A 16,450-nucleotide genomic window follows, 5' to 3' on the forward strand; every position below is an offset into this window, starting at 1 on the left:
AACGCGTTTCAGTAGCCGAGAGGAGATAATGGAAAAGCGAAGATGGCCCTAATGGAGATACCTAATATGGACTTTTAAAAATGTTTTGAGGACTCGATAAAGCGTTGACACAAGTGCGTTGGAGTTGATGGGGGCTATTTTAAAGGGGACAATATCGATTTTCAACAATAAATAGGTATTTTTTTTTTTTTTAATGAATTCAGGGAACTTTTTGGTCAAGGTAGTATACCAGTGGGGCAATGTGGACATGCCCAACAGCATCCCTAGAGGTCCTTTTGGGACTAACCCCTCTTCACCTGCACATACAGATGCATGCAAGGAGGGCAATCTTCAGGATGGTCAGGAGTATCACGTGAGGCGGGGAGCTGCCTAAATCGAAGGAAGATTGATATTCTTTCTAGGCGGTACCCCGAGTTATTGATACCAAGGGATAACGTGATAACGAGGTTTAACTTCGATAAGATTGCAGTAACAAAGCAAACTGGGAGAGCGTGGCTGTGACACACGGCTTCAACGAACAACTGATTATTTGGTACACTAACGGATCTATCACAGCACAGGGAGAGGGTGCCGGGGTCATTGATCCAAGAAAAATGTACTTGGAGCCAATGGGTAAGCACATTAGCATATTCCGGGCGGAAATATACGCCGTAGACAAACGTGCCTCCTTTAATCTCCAAAGGAATTACAAGGGGCAGAACATTGCTATTCTGACTGACAGCCAAGCAGCGATCAAGGCAATTAGCTCCAACCAGGTGATCTCTAAACTAGTAAGGTCTGAATACTCTGGGTTCCAAGCCACGTTGGGTTGGAAGGCAATGAGGCAGCGGACGAACTAGTCAAGAAGGGAGCAGGACGACTTTACACGGATCAACGACCCGTCTGTGGAATCGTAAACGGGTTCATGGTTATGAGATTAAAAAATGAAGAGGAACGGTTGAGGAAAGTATACTGGGCGGTCCTACCAGGAATGGAGCAGTCCAGGGTGTTGGAGGTCACGATTGCTTAAACCTAACCAAGAAGACCCTCCGAATCATAGTGGGAATTCTCAATGGTCACTGTCGGCTAAGCTATCACCTAGGGAAACTAGAAATATCTATGGACACTGCCTGCGGGTTTTGTGCGGGGTGTGACGAAACCTCTATACACGTTCTGGGACAGTGTCCGGCACTTGTGCAAAGTAGGTCGAGGCATCTGGGAGAAAACTTAATACCAGATGCAAAGTTGAAAGATTTGGAAGTAGGGAATATGTTAAAATTCGAACGGTTATAGGCTTGTTTTGAGATGTATCTCAAAGTAATAGGTACACTATCACCAGTAAAAAGGGCACAATAGTTCTTTATGGACGCGGTGCAAGTCCCCCTTCAGAGAATAAAAATAATAGTATTTATGAACATTTTATTTGAGCTTCCCATCAAAAGAAAGCATCTACGAGGTTAGACAATTAAGTAATGAGATTAATTCCATAAAAACCGTATATTTAAAAATTATTCTATAACTCTGCCATCCCCTTCAAAGTAGTCCTCTTGGGCAGCTATACAGCGATTACAGCGGGTTTTCCAATCCTCGTAACATTTCTGGAACGCTTCCACTGGGATGTCCGCGAGTGCCCTCGTCACGTTCATTTGACCACCGATTTTGTTCTAGGGAACAAAAAAAAATCACAGGGTGACATATCATATCGATCAAGCAGCATGCGACGGTTATTCGATGCTGTTTTTGCTCCTCAGAAAGGCTCTTTGAAACCATCTTCGCGCACAACTTTTTCATCCCGAAATCGTCTGTTAAAATTTGTCTGACTGTTTCACGGTTCATACCCAGTTCCGAGGCCAATATTCGAAATGCTAAACGCCAATTTTCACGGATTAGGGCGCGCACACGCTGCGCATTCGCGTCAGTCCGCACCTCGATTGGTCTCCAGCTCCGCGCCTCGATTGGTCTCCAGCTCCGCGCCTCGTTTTCCACGCTTTCACGCTCCTCCTTAAACTCTTTATGCCATGGAAACACCTGGGCACGGCTAAGAGCACTATCACCATGCACTCTTACAATTTTAGCGTACGTTTCCGAAGATGTTTCGCCCAATCTGGCGCAAAATTTTATCGCGACGCGTTGCTAGTGTCTCTATTTTCGTCACGAGTACTAGCACCACACGTCGACTCAACACGACACAGCAGGCGAACTAAACAAGCTAGAGCGATGGTGAATATATCAATGGAGAGGGGAAGGATGCCGGAGAAGGGGAAGGAAATTTGAAGGTTACAGATTTACCACAAGCGCGGCAATAAAGTCAGTCTCATTGCTTAATTGTCTAACCTCGTACTTGGGCACCTATAAACAGGAAACAGAATGTAAAGAAAACTGATGAGACTTTGTGGACTATCAGCAGCATTGAGTCCTCAATTATCATTATTTTTGTGACATGGACATTATTCAAAGTTGAGCGATTGTGATGTTGACCCTTAGATTAACCTAAATATACTCCAAGAGGGAAGCTACCTCTGCTAACTCGAGGTGGCTGTTAAAATGTTTGTGTATTTTCACTATTCATATAGAAGTAAGTCAATGCAAACTTACCTTCTTCAAGTTTTTGAAATAATAAATCGACATGTGCGCGATTTCCAGGCACCCTGTAAATTCCTTCCGAATCCAAACCTTCTTGTTCAATGAATTGTACACATTTATGTAAGAAAATCGGGATATGATTCTTGTCAGACTGCATGAACTCTGGCAACGACAATAGTACTTGTTCCAATGTTTCTGGCACATTTGTAGTACCACTTTTGGAATTCTGTTGTTTCGATTTCCTCTTAGATTTCTTGTCCTGCTCCTTTTCGTGAAGTTTTCGTAATTTCGCCTGTTCTTCCTTAGCTCGTCGCTTCTCTTGTTTCTCATCATCCTTCCAGGTTTTGCTATTTTGCTTTTCGCGCTTCAAATCGAGAAGTTTATCGCGATCGTTGTCTCCCGGCAAAGTTGAAAGGACACCAAACTAATTGAAAAGGAATGGGTTACGAGAGAGAAAGAATAGAGAATTCAGTGCTTACGATTGGTGAATTATCACGCGGAGATGACACGTCAATGCTGCTTTCCTCCTCTTGCACGTCACAATGAACAGACTTAGCTGAAAATTATATTTGAATTTGATATGGTCAAGTCAGGAAGGTTTAATTTGTGTTTTTACCTTTTTCCAAGGTTTTTAGCTTCTGGTAATGTAGCGGGATTTCCGGCGGGCTGACGAATGTTCCAAATGGAGGAACTTTTGGAGGCTGTACTGGGATACCAGATCGTTTTTTACGGATTCGCTTGTGCGTTTGCGGTTTGCGATTCATTTTATAGTATCCATCGTAGCCTCTTGTTTTTCGTTCAGATGAAGAAGAATCACTGTCCGACTCTGAATATTCTGAAATGAGATTTGTCCCTTGTATCACATTTCATTAATAACTTAGACCCCTGTTGCAAGCTCCACATGATTGAATGCATAATTTTTGGTTGCTACCCTTATGCCAATTAGTCCAACCATTCCACCAAATTATTGTATTTGAAAGTTGGGGAAAAGTAACTTCAGCCCGGTGTAATTTGGGTATTTTAATGGTTAGTAAATTTCACTGTGCTATATTCCGAACGAACGAGGCAGTTACTACCACATTAAACCCCTAAAAACCATGCAATCTACCACCAAATCGTGGATTGAGCTTCCAACAGGGGCTGGAAAAGCGACTCAGCTGTGATGATCAATAATTGATTAAACTACATGGGCACTATACATTGGCTAGCTAGTACGGGATGAAACTATTAAGTCTACATTATTTTGTTATGCTATGCACAAACACTACTACGTGATGTTATTGCAGTTTCGAGAGAACTATGAAGGTATGCGATATGGTAAAACAACATTTACTTTGTTCTTTATCCCGTCGGTGTCTAGACTTAGACTTGCTTGGAGTCAAATCGTGTGGCATTGGATACATTTGATCATTGTTACCTTGATCCCCACCACCACTGTACACTTCCTTGATTTGCGCGTATTCAGCCAGTTCGTCTGAATCATCTTCGGGTGCAGCGAGGGGAGCATGATCAAATATTGACGATTTATTACTAATACCTATAACTTTTTTGTTATCACCTTCGGCCAAGTTGGTGTCGCTGTTAACGTTCATCCGGGCGACAGCATCACTAACAAGCTGGAAGTTCTTCAGATTCAGTTTTCCAGGTTGCTAAAATTGAAACACAATCAGATTTTAGCCAAATTTGTTACAAGTCTCAAGTCAACTGAATATTTCTGAATTGAACACTTTGGGAACTTCATTTCAGGACAATGCTACCTTAAGAGTCTGACTAGGTCCCTTTGGGCGGACGCGGTTTCCGAAATTGGTCTCGTTCTGGCGTCGGCCTGTTGTGAATGCGTGGTGGTTTGATCCAAAGTTGTTCCAGATGATGTTTCGCCGGATGCTGCTTCTGGTGTCATGTTTCTCGGGATCACGGTTTATGAAAAGGGCGTCGTCCAGCCAGCCTGAATTAAAAACATAACATTTTACTTTGACGGACCGTGCGTGTTATCTGGGTATATTGGGAATAGAAAGGAAGTAATAGAGCAACCTGAATCATGTGTCGTTAGTGAATCCTTGGAGCCACTCACATCAGCTGTACATGTGAAGCATGAAAATTAATCGCATTAATTGAGTAAAGTTTATGTGGTTAGTGGTTAGTAGGATGATGGCATTTCAGTACTAATACAAAAATAATAAAAGCGTTAAGTACAATGATCGTTTCGCTTGATATCTACAAAAATACTAATCTGATTTTCATTACATGTTATTTCATCTAGGCTGGATTGCGAAGCCGAAACTAAGTTCCCCTTGAATTGTCTCATTATAGAAGAGGGGGCCATATGATGATCTGGAGGAGCTGGTTCAGGAGGTGTTGTTGGTGGTGGATATATCTGGAATCCTACGGCACACGAGAAATAATGGTATAATGGTAAAGTGGCGAGTTAGTTGCTAATTCAACTAGAGCGTGTGTCGAGAAAAAAGTGTCTTTTCAATGCAAAAGAAAAGAAAAAATCACAGCCAACGAGAACACAAGAAAACTACACGATGTGAAGATAGTGTCGAGTGACGAAGCGTACGGTAGTAAATAAATGACATAAATCAATGAATGCTATTGAGGACAGATGAGTTAAAATGTGGAAATATTTTTAAGACTCCATTAACTAGTTAACGAGTAGCACTGACGGCAGTAGTAGTATTAAGCACAGAGATGATATCGTATGTCTGTTGGGAGTTGCGCGCGTGTTTTCTTTACCTTGATGCAACAGCCGAGCCTTTTCATCGTCCTTGTCGTCATCATAGGTGTCGTCCATCGATATGTCTTTTTCGCCTAACATATATAAATGACGATATTTGTCGTTGTTTTCGTTCAAATTAAGTTTAATACTATCATCCGGACCATTTAATGAGTTGAGGGACCGCGTCGGCAAGTGCTCGTAATTCTCACTTCCTGATCCATCCGTTCCGGCCGTGTTCTTCAGCATGTAGCTCTCATGACGTGGTGGGGGTTGTGGCAAGTGATGCATGGAATGTTCAAGAGTACCTTCGCCCGAGTCCAGGGTGACGGGTTCCTCCATGTGAAGCTGTTCGATTTCTGGTTTTCGATCCCATACTTTCTTCAGGAATGGTGTATAGAAAGCGACTGTTATGGAGTGAAATTTTTAGTTAGTCTTTTAATGCTAGTAAATTGCGTTTTTCAGGAATCTTACACTTCAATTGAGCCCCAGCAGTAGAAGTCATAAAATGGGCCCTATATCTGTCAGCTATTGAATTTCCCTCTGTGATCAACAGTTGGCTAAGATCGTTATTAAAGAATGCATTGGCACCACCTCCATCGGTAATGGCTATTATTTGCATCGGCATGTTGACTATGTTCATGGTGAAAGCACTATTTGAGGAATGTGGAGAACGTCAACACCGAAAACTTGGGATACAAATCAACAAACAAATCTTACTTCAAATTGGCTAAAGATGAACGTCGTTTTGTTGAGTAAAGCATCACAAAACCATGAATCAAATCATCGCGATAAGCATTCGCCCCGTGATAAGACGACACTATGAATTCTACCCGCCGTTTCGATTCACCCAGAAACGTATCCACTAGAATGGTTCGATCAGGAGTTATGCATGAGGTAGATTCCGATAAAAGGGGATTTATTATGCTTTCTACGGAATATGGGTCGCCACAGAACATTGCAAGAATTATTCTGATATCGGGCTGGTCTGGTTGATAAGAATCATCTGATTTTGGATCTGACATTCGGATGCACACGATAAGATGGTTCAATATGTCATAGACATGGTTTTGATGCTGTGATTGCCGATGTCGATAGAAGTTCAACGTGTCGATGAATTCGCAATGTAATCTAGGACATAATTCATTAGGGGAACACTTATAAATATACACATGCCAGCACTTACAGGTCGGACAGTCTTTGGCCCTCGGCTCGAAGGTAGTCTATTTCGTTTTCTTTGAGGTCATGCGGCTGGTAGACTAAAACGATGGGAAGATTTTCGAACTTGTCCTCCAGTTCGAGGTTGCACAACAAACTACGTTCCAGACTGTCTTTCAGGCTTTCGAACGATTGTTGGTTCGAGTAAACGCATATCAGACCTAAGGATGTTCAAAATTGTATTGATTTCGATCCTGTATCAATCGCACATAGTTCTAAGGAAAGCTACTCACCACTGGACTGAAAATCAATTGACTTAAACGATTCCATATCACCATTCACAATGCGATAATTCAAATAGTACGTTTGATTATCGTATATGTATTCGCCATCACTACCACAACTTATTCTTATATCATTTAAAAGATCACTAGCTAAATGCTCGGCGCCCAAAATTAGAAGGTTCAACACACTCTCGCTGGCTTGCGATGATTTCCACTGACTTGATGTTAAACTAAATCCAAGATACAAATAAAATCGGGACCATAACTAATATTTGAACTACAGCGTACCTAAGAGCCTTATTTCCAGTCATTATTCTCTCAATGAGGGCGTCCATACAGTTCGGGAACGCCGGACAATGCTCACGAATAGGGCAATGCACAAATCCCAAGTGCTGGAACAACATCAGCTTACGATCCTGATCCAATCTGTCAAGCATTTTATAGCTGTCCGAAAAACGAAAGAAATCAGCGACTTATCCTGACAAGAATGGCTCACATTTTAGTTGCTTACCGGATATCATCTTGTAACACTTCAGTTATCTGCTTGATGTCGTCTTGAGTAATGGTTCCGGACGGTTCAATATTTTTAAAATGCTGAAATAGGTCAGCGTGTTCCAAGAGCAACTCCAAGAAATTATGCTTGGCTTTTTCAATTATTTCCCGTTGATGATTATCATAGATCTGCTGGCAGTCGTGCTCAGAAAGTGCTTCGAAGCATTCACGCCCCATGAAAAGGACTCTGACTTCTGATAGTTGTTTGCCCGGCGTCACGTAACCTGTTTCTTCCAACAGCTTTTTGAATTGCTTCTTCCATCTGCAAAGGTGAAAAAATTGGTAAAATAATGGAATTTTGATTTGCTGTCAGCAGTATTGCGCGAAATCAGTTCTATACCTTTTTGGCATCCTATAATCATGTTATGTGGAGCATTGGGAGGAGAAATTAGCACATTAATTGGGAAGTGATAACAAAGTAGCTTGAAATAATCTTGAAATGTTAAGCGAATTCAAGTAGTGTCCGTCGTAATCTTGTCTATTGCAAAAATAAAAAAATAGCACTCTACAGAGGACGTTTTTTGCTACAGGAGTTCTGGAGAACTTGATCGGCTTGGATCAAATCGAATACGAGTTTTTTTGGAGCTTCCGAAATTGCAGTTAATCTAATTTTCCCTTCTATAAAAAAAAAAACAAAAAATCGGGCTAAGAGAGCTACCCTCTTTCTCTTCGCTCAATTGGAGAAAGCCTTATTACCTGAAAAACTTGATGCAGAGAATGGCGACTCGTGCATAAAAACCCAAAATATGATTGGTTGAAGTTATCTCTTAGGAAGAAGCTCTTGACAGTTGAGTTCAATTCATGCAGTAGATATCTGGAAATCAAGGACGAATTGAGATCGAAAAAGGCTTCTCACAGAATGCGGGGTGGTTTGCTCGGCTGAACGGTGAAAGCTTTTGAGGGGCACACGTTTTCCGCGGCACTCAAATCTGACATATCCCTGAATGGTACGCCTAAGGAAAAAGCTGCCTAAATGACTCGATGGGTGACGGAAGGATGCGATGCTACTATGCCCAGACGGTGATTGCTCTCCAGTGGGCAACCCAACTACTGGTGAAACAGGCCGAGAGGAGGCACACAGGGAACTGTATGGCCGCCCAAAGGAAGCTATTCGGAGATCACCGCAGGTGACCTGTCCGCGCCGCCTGAAACAGATTGTTACCACTCTATTCCCTCACCACGAAAATAGGAGAAGGCAAAACGGTTGTCCAGCTAAATGGATCGTTGAAAACAAGGCCCCAGGTTTGAATGGCATCCTCAACCGAGCTTTGAAACTGGCAGTGAACACTAGGCCCGACCTCTTTGCCAACACCTTCGAGGCGTGCCTAAAAGAAGGAATATTCCTTGTCCAGTGGGAAAAGCAAAAGTTGATGTTGCTACCCAAACCTAACAACCCAACTGGAGATCCAGCATCATATTGTCCTATCTGTCTGCTGATACAACGGGAAAGATGATGGAGAGGGTCATCTACAATAGACTCCCTCGCATCGTCGAAAACAGCAATGACTTGTCGGAGCGCCAGTTTGGTTTCCGGCATGCGCACTCTACGTTGGATGCAATAAGCATGGTAGTGAACCTGGCAAAAGGCGCACTGATTTCTGATGGTTCCTGTGCCGTGTTAGCGCTGGAAGTCAAAAATGCATTCAACTCGGCCAATTGGAACAGAATTAAAGGGGCGTGAGCTGACATAGATGTCATCGGCTATTTAGCGAATTTGATGGAAAATTACCTCTCTGAGCGGACTTTGGTACGGGACGAATGAAGGCCCTAAAGAGTACATTGTCACACCCGGGGTACCACAGGAATCGGTACTGGGTCGCTTGTTGTGGAATATCATGTATAATAGGGTGCTTGTTCTTCCCGTCCCATAGCGGACTACGATTGTCGGCTTTGCTGATAACCTAGCTGTGGTTGTTACAGCAAAAGACCCAGAAGATGTGGAGGTCTACGCGACGGAAAGAGTGAGAACGATAAAGTCCTGGCTAGAAAGAGCCGGGTTGACAATGGCGGACGCGAAAACGGAAGTGGTCCTAACAATTAACCGCAGGAAAAAGAACACTATGAAAATGGAAGTCGGTGGATATACGATCGTATCAAACCGGCTATCAAATACCTGGGGGTGATAATTAACACCAAATTGAGTTTTAGGGAACAGCTAGAGAGAGCCAAAAGGGAGCTAGTGTGACCGCCGCACTTGCAAAAGTGTTGCCAAAAATTGGTGGGCCGAAACACTGTCGGAGGTTGTTTCTAGTCGGAGTCATGCGATCTAGTCTGCTTTACTCGTCACCTGTGTAGGCGGAGGTGTTTAGAAACTTTGCGACGGAAGCAGGTGAACTTGGTTTATCGCCTGATGGCTGTGAGGGTGCAGTGCAGTGTTTTTAGAACCAAATCTGATGGGGCAGTATTGGCGGCGGCGGGAATGATCCCTGTTGACATTCTGGTAAAAGAAATGAGATTGCCGTACCATGCAAGACGTATCGAGGGGCACACAGAATGAATAAAGACTAAAGCAATATTATGAGGAAAGGGAGGACCGAGTTAGCTTTTGGGCACCGAGGATAACGGAGGACCCATAAAATCAGGGAAAGGACATTGCGACGATTCTTTGAGATGTAAACGGCGTCACTCTCATGGATTTTTTAGAAAAAGGAAGAACAATCTCTGGACAATATTACAATGAATTAATAGAGCGCTTCGATAAAAAATTGAAGAAGACACGGCCGCACTTCGCGAAAAAGAAGGTGCATCAGCACATTCATCCGGAGTCGTGGCCTCCATACTGCATGAATTGCGTTATACACCCCCCCCCCCTTTTTTTTCACGCGATCTGACTCTCTGCGAATTCTTCTTGCTCCCTAACATGAAGAAATGACTCGCGGAAGAAAAATTTTGCTCAAACGAGGAAGTTATCGCCGAGACAGAGGAGCATTTTGGAGAGTTCCGCAAATCCTATTTTTTAGAGGAGTTAAAAAAAGGAACGTGGGGAGACGTGTATGTTTCTAAAAGGGGATTATGTGTCTGGAAAAAATGGTGTCTTAATTTTTAACACGGTTACTCATTGAACCGCCCTCGTAAATCTCCACTTACTGGATCAGTTGGCGACCCAAGCAGTAGTAATAGATCATATTTGGCATATCAGGAAAAAATGTCTGCAACTCAAAGGCCTCAGATGACCACAGAACGAGAAAGAAGAATGGTCTGAATCAAGAAACTAACTGCGTTACAAAGTACGGTGGTGCGGTATGAACCCCACACTGGGCCCGTTAAAGAGTGGCTGTTTGATTGTAATCTACACAAATCAATGGGCTAACGATTGGCTGCGGGTCGCGAGACTGTTTGCCACCCCGTGGGACGAAAGTTCTGGGGGTTTAACGTGAGTACCTGCCGTGAAGGCTTAATCCCACGGTCCTCTTCGGACACGGATTGATTTTGGGACTACAATCAGAGCCCCGCCATGCAGGCACAGCGGTCCTGGTTTATACTGAGTGCAGGCTCAGCATTCATACGAGTGGATGCGAGGCCTATCTAACACCTCTGACGCAACTAAGGGGTACGGCACCCGAGTTGTACAGCGCAACTCCACGCTTGAGCTCCGAGGAGCTCTGCCCGCGATGTAGGCATAACCACAACCACCATGAAACTCCCATTAGGGGGCCAACCGCAAATAACCGGGCCGAGACCACACCTTCCAACGAGCCGCCCGACAAGGCGAGAGTCTTCATGAGAGTCATTCTTGACATTTTCTAACTCGTCTCCTGTCGGGCCGTTAGCTGTTTCTGCGGCCGTTCAATGCGTTGGCGGAGGCGAATTCTCTATGGTGTTCGGCGTTCACGCCTCCGATGTCCGGCCACATCACTTCGTCCCCAGCTGAACAAACCGACCGCGTGATCCCGCCAATGGGGACACTGGGCGAATCGGATGCCTCGCGGGCGCTTTTTTGAAGCTACCGCCGGCTCATCAAACGCTTTCAACCTCGACAATGAGACCCATTTGGGCCTGCCTAGAATGTTGATCTTGAACGAGTGCTCACCTCGCTCCAGACCTCTAAAGGGACCTTCGCACGGTGGTTGCAACGACCTCAGTTGTCGTGTGCCGGGAAACCGCGTATCTGAGCAGACGCAGCATGCCAGAGTCGCTTAACCCTGCGCTGATGTCCAGCACAGGGTCGGCGGGGAGGGGCAGATTCTCTCCGTATACCATTTACGCGGGACTGGCTGCGAACTTTTCTCGATGGGCTGTGCGGAGGCCGACGAGGACGAAAGGCAAGGACCGCGAACACGGATCGTCGCGAGCCATTAAGGTGGCCTTCAGCGTTTGGTGCCAACATTCCAGCACACCATTGGACTGTGGGTGGTATGCAATAATTCTATGACGTTCGAAGCCAAGGAGCTTGTCCAACTCCGAGAAAGGAGTAGACTCGAATTGCAGTCCCTGGTCCGTGATCATTACGGCTGGTACACCAAAGCGCGGGATCCATTTTTGACAGAGGGCCTCAGTACAAAATTGAGCCGTAATGCCAGTCAGAGGTATTGCCTCAAGTCACCTCAGGCCCAGGTTCCAGCACACCATTGGACTGTGGGTGGTATGCAATAATCCTATGACGTTCGAAGCCAAGGAGCTTGTCCAACTCGAGAAAGGAGTAGACTCGGATTGCATTCCCTGGTCCGTGATGATTACGGCTGGTACACCAAAGCGCGGGATCCATTCTCGACAGAGGGCCTCAGCAAATAATTGAGCCGTAATGCCAGTCAGAGGTATTGACACTGGGTAAATCTTTCGATGATTGTGGGGCCATAGGGCCAATGATGTCGAGTTGGATGGTGAGGAAGCGCTTGGTTGACCTAGGGAATACGCCTACTTCCTTTTTTACATGCTTGGTGACCTTGCATTTCTGGCACGCGGTGCACTGTCCGTTCTTATTCACGCATGGTCAGAAGTATTTTCCAGTGACTAACCGGTTCGTAGTCCTGATCCCTGGGGCGAAAGATCGTGTATTGCTTGAAATATTTCTTTGCGAAAATCGGCTGGAATAAATGGCCTGGGTACCTTATTCGAGTGTTTGCAACAACATTGTCTTTCCCAAACACGTGTTGGATATCAGAAGTAAATTGGTTGATATAACTCAAGTGCCGAAATCGGCGAGGGGAAACTTTGTCGGGCTTTTGTCTAAGCGCAAAACTAAGGGATTTGTGGTCCGTGAACACGGTGAACGGCCTGTCCTCAAGGGAGAATTGGAAGTATTTTATAGAGAGGTACGCGGCGTGTCGCTCACGGCGCTATAGTTACGTTGAGCGGGTTGAGTTGTTTCGAAAAAAAAAACTCAACGGTTGCCAGATTTCATCCGAGACATCGACGAACACAGCTAGGGGTACATCTGGCTGAGGAAACAAGAAGCTGTTGTTTGACCGTTCGGCCTCAGCAGACTACGCAACCTCTTTGGTTTCGGGCCCAGACAAGTAAGCGTTAAGGATCGCTTGGTGACGAGCGGTTTTGGACAAGAAACGATGGTAGAAGTTTAACATGTCCAAGAACCTTCGCAGATCCTTTACCGTGGTTGGCCGGGAAAAGTTCTTTATCGAGATTATCAAGTGGCCTGTTTCTGTAGGAATCTACATTTTTCAACATTTAGGATAAGCCCGCTCTCAAGGAGACGTTGAGGTGGTCCAAGTGCTCAGATTCGGACGAGGAAGCTACCAAAACATTATCTATATTTAGGAAACAAAAGTTTAAGTTTCGTAGGACAGAGTGGGTGAACCTCTGGAGAGTTTGTGCAGAGGGGTCACCACATGCAGACCCTGCAAAGAAATTAACGAGATATCCACTCACATCAGGATAGATTGCGCAGCGGTTATACGATGGAAATATATCACCTTAGGAATAATAAATACTGAAAAAGGGATCAATCAAATGAACGTTGAAAATTATTTCCTTTGCTTAGCAAGTAGGACGAAACTTTTCATGTAAATGGATGTAGGGCGTGTAATAAGCAAATGACTGCAATATGTAGTAATAATATAAGCGAAGCCGCTAGGACAATATCCGATTGGGTATCATTTCAAATTTATTAGATTGAAATTCATTGACTTACTCCAGGCGTTTCTGCTCCTGCTGCAGCGCATTCACATGATTCTTGAATACAGTTTCCGCTTCGGGCGTATCGAGTACAACAAACGGTATCCGGGCCTCATCTTCCAAATCACTGCAATCTATCAAATCCGTCCAACTAGCGCGTTGACAATCAAAGAAGTATTGATCGAAGTCAACATGATTTCTTAGATAATTCCTAACCGAATTCCAATCACCATCTATCTCAATATTCAGTGTGTTGATGTCTGGCACAATATCCTGAAGAGCACATGCAAATGCGTCCATGTATTGATTGAGTCGTCGGTTCAGATGGTCATCTCGAAGTTTTTTCATATGCCTGCGAAAGATTCGTTGTCCGGCTTCCTGGCCAAATAGGTCCAGGAAGTCCATCCATTCCTTATGTTGGGAAAGCATCTTCGAGCCATGCGACCATAGCGTGTGGTAGTCGGTAATTTGAGTTCGAATCAGACGTGTAACTGCTTCCGTTCGGTTATCTAAGAGTTCCTTGCGGGTTCGTGCCGCTTCTTGATACGTCGTGATTTTAGTTCGATTCTTACATTTGTCTATAAGTTGCGCCAGGAGTATGAATGCCAGGTCAATATTTATAGACTCATGCGACGATGTCTCTACCAGCTGGATGGCACCTTTGTATTCTTTCCTTTGGCAAATTTTCTCCGCTTCACGAACATAAGACTCATTGGCATCATCGTTTTTCGTTGTTACAAGTAGGATAGGCTTTTTGGTTTTAAGCAAACTCATTATGACATTGTGAACAAATTCGACTTGTTTCTCAATTGACCGATTAGGAACAGGACTGACGTCGAATACACAAATGAATCCGTCGATATTCAACCGTCCGTCAGGCAACAACTTCTGTTCATACTCCTTTTCAATTCCCAATTGATTTTTACATATGTACATCAATTTCTCGGCCGAAGCTATTTTCGTGGCTGCACAACGTTTGATATAGGGCTCCATCTTGCCAACTTTAAAGGGTTGAAATGTTGCATCGTCTATAAATTCGGTTTGTTCAATAATGTGGAAATTATATTCAGATCCATCCTCGGAATTTCTCTTCACTTCGCCCCAATACAAGAAATGATCATTATTGACCACGCGCCCACTGAAATCCGTCTGAAAGGCAATTTGATTGTTAATTAACTCAGTAAGCATTAATTACCACACATGTCTATGATGTTTTTAAAGCAAGTGAAATAAGTCCTGGGTAATATGTTTACAAAACGTGTCAGCCATTTGGAGGCCTGCATAATTACGATTTTCGTTCATTGGCTCATAGCAAGCTTCGTTATAACTCCCTAAAGTCTATCGTTTAGTTTGAAATAGGACATGAGTTACTCATTACCGAAAGTAAACCATGACTTTTCCACTTGCTGTATTCATTTTCCTTTTACTAACTCACCTGGCTCAGCACCGATATATGATCGATAAAGTAATCATCAGTTAATGGACGTATGAAACGATTGCATAGGCATGACTTGCCGACACCCATTTGCCCCTTCTCCTTCTCGGTGCCGGACAGGCCCACCACAGAGACGTTTATCTGCTTCATATTTGCCTATAATATCCTGGAAATGTAAAGAATTGCATTAAAATCATACTTTTTTTTTGTCATCCACAAAAAAAACAATCAATGATTTCATATTTTAAATTATAATGAACTTATGGCGCGGCAGGATTCGCGGCATTCGAAATTTATTTCGACAGCCATCGGACGAGGTGGGCGACTTAAGGCGCGAGATAGCCGCCTTAACAGCCAGTGTGGCCGAGATGCGGGCGACGCTGGACGCTCAGCGTTCGGGCGCCAGATCACGAGTTCACTCGCGGTCTGCCACTCGAAAAGGGCGATCAGGTAGCAGGTCGTCAGGACAGTCCACGGACCGAGGGATTTGCTGGTACCACCGCTGATTCAGCGATAAAGCCACGAAATGAACAATTCCTTGTAAATTCACGCCTGCCGCAAAAAACTAGGTCCGCGGGGGGTCCTGGCGACGGCCACCCACAACGTAGCGCCACATCGCCTAACAATTTACGACCCTCTCAGCAGGCGCAACTACCTCGTGGATACTAGTGCGGAGGTTTCGGTTCTTCCCGTACCCCAGCATCATCGACTATTTCCACAACCACTAAAACTGGCAGCAGTAAATTCCTCCCGTATCAACACCTACGGGTATAGGCAAGTAGATGTGAGTCTTGGCTTGCGTAGGACATTTTCGTGGCGTCAGCTTTCCACCCCCCCGCAGACTTCTTGTGTCACTATGGATTGCTGGTGGACTTGCAAAACAAGTCTCTTACAGATTCCACGACCAACCTTAATTCGTCGGGACAAATGGTATCTCACCCGGGCAATAATCTTTCCGTTCTTTTAGAAGACATTACCGACTCGCGTGTTCGGGCACTTCTCCAGAAATTTAGCCAGATTACTACCGAGTGTAGTCTCTCCAAACCAGTGAAGCACAATGTGCAGCACCACATTAACACTACTGGTTCCCCGGTCTTCTACCGTGCGTCCTCTACCATCCCAAAACCTGGCTATTGCGCGGAAAGGGTTTGAACAACTCGTTCAACAGGGTATTTGCAGGCCCTCAAACAGCTGTTGATCTTCCCCACTGCATATGGTCCCTAAGCCAAACGGCGAATGGCGCCCATGTGGGGATTACAGAAGGCTAAATGCACAGACTGTTCCTGACCGATATCCAATTACACTCATCCACGACTTTGCGCATCACCTCGCGAATTGCCGCATCTTTTCGACCTTGGACTTAACCAAGGCTTATCATTAAATCCCTGTAGCTCCAGAAGACATTCCAAAGACGCAATATGCACACCCTTTGGACTCTTCGGGTTCACCCGGATGACTTTCGGATTGTACAATGCGGCGCAAACCTTCCAAGGGTTCATCCACTTGGTCCTGCGAAACCTCGACTTCTGTTTCGTATATTTGGATGATGTTTTGGTCGCTTCTTCCACTGAGTCTGAGCACTTAGCCCATCTCGAGTGCATTTTTTAACGTCTCCTTGAGGCCGGTTTAGTCCCAAACGTTGAGAAATGCAAATTTCTTCAAAAACAGGTG

General features: G+C 44.6%; 1 protein-coding gene across 13 annotated transcripts in view; it reads right to left on the minus strand.

Moving 5' to 3' along the window:
- Window positions 1-16,450, minus strand: part of LOC119656937 (rho GTPase-activating protein 190) — a 42,428-nt gene that overhangs the window by 7,854 nt on the left and 18,124 nt on the right. Inside the window, exons 2-19 of one of the 13 annotated variants that reach the window (XM_038063638.1) lie at window positions 14,780-14,945; window positions 13,361-14,493; window positions 7,613-7,624; window positions 7,232-7,534; window positions 7,009-7,164; window positions 6,730-6,950; window positions 6,465-6,657; window positions 5,999-6,409; window positions 5,753-5,931; window positions 5,443-5,685; window positions 5,299-5,373; window positions 4,807-4,944; window positions 4,594-4,638; window positions 4,320-4,507; window positions 3,896-4,211; window positions 3,179-3,397; window positions 3,042-3,118; window positions 2,575-2,986 (exon numbers count right to left, since the gene is read on the minus strand). In XM_038063638.1, the coding sequence (XP_037919566.1) occupies window positions 2,575-2,986; window positions 3,042-3,118; window positions 3,179-3,397; window positions 3,896-4,211; window positions 4,320-4,507; window positions 4,594-4,638; window positions 4,807-4,944; window positions 5,299-5,373; window positions 5,443-5,685; window positions 5,753-5,931; window positions 5,999-6,409; window positions 6,465-6,657; window positions 6,730-6,950; window positions 7,009-7,164; window positions 7,232-7,534; window positions 7,613-7,624; window positions 13,361-14,493; window positions 14,780-14,929 (4,471 nt within the window). In that variant the 5' untranslated portion in view covers window positions 14,930-14,945. Of the gene's footprint in view, window positions 1-2,574; window positions 2,987-3,041; window positions 3,119-3,178; window positions 3,398-3,895; window positions 4,212-4,319; window positions 4,508-4,593; window positions 4,639-4,806; window positions 4,945-5,298; window positions 5,686-5,752; window positions 5,932-5,998; window positions 6,410-6,464; window positions 6,658-6,729; window positions 6,951-7,008; window positions 7,165-7,231; window positions 7,535-7,612; window positions 7,625-13,360; window positions 14,494-14,779; window positions 14,946-16,450 lie in introns of all 13 variants that reach the window. The other 12 variants (XM_038063639.1, XM_038063641.1, XM_038063636.1 and 9 more) reach the window with 12 other exon arrangements.

This window comes from Hermetia illucens, chromosome 5 (genome assembly GCF_905115235.1).
Source record: "Hermetia illucens chromosome 5, iHerIll2.2.curated.20191125, whole genome shotgun sequence".
Classification (NCBI taxonomy): Eukaryota; Metazoa; Arthropoda; class Insecta; order Diptera; family Stratiomyidae; genus Hermetia; species Hermetia illucens.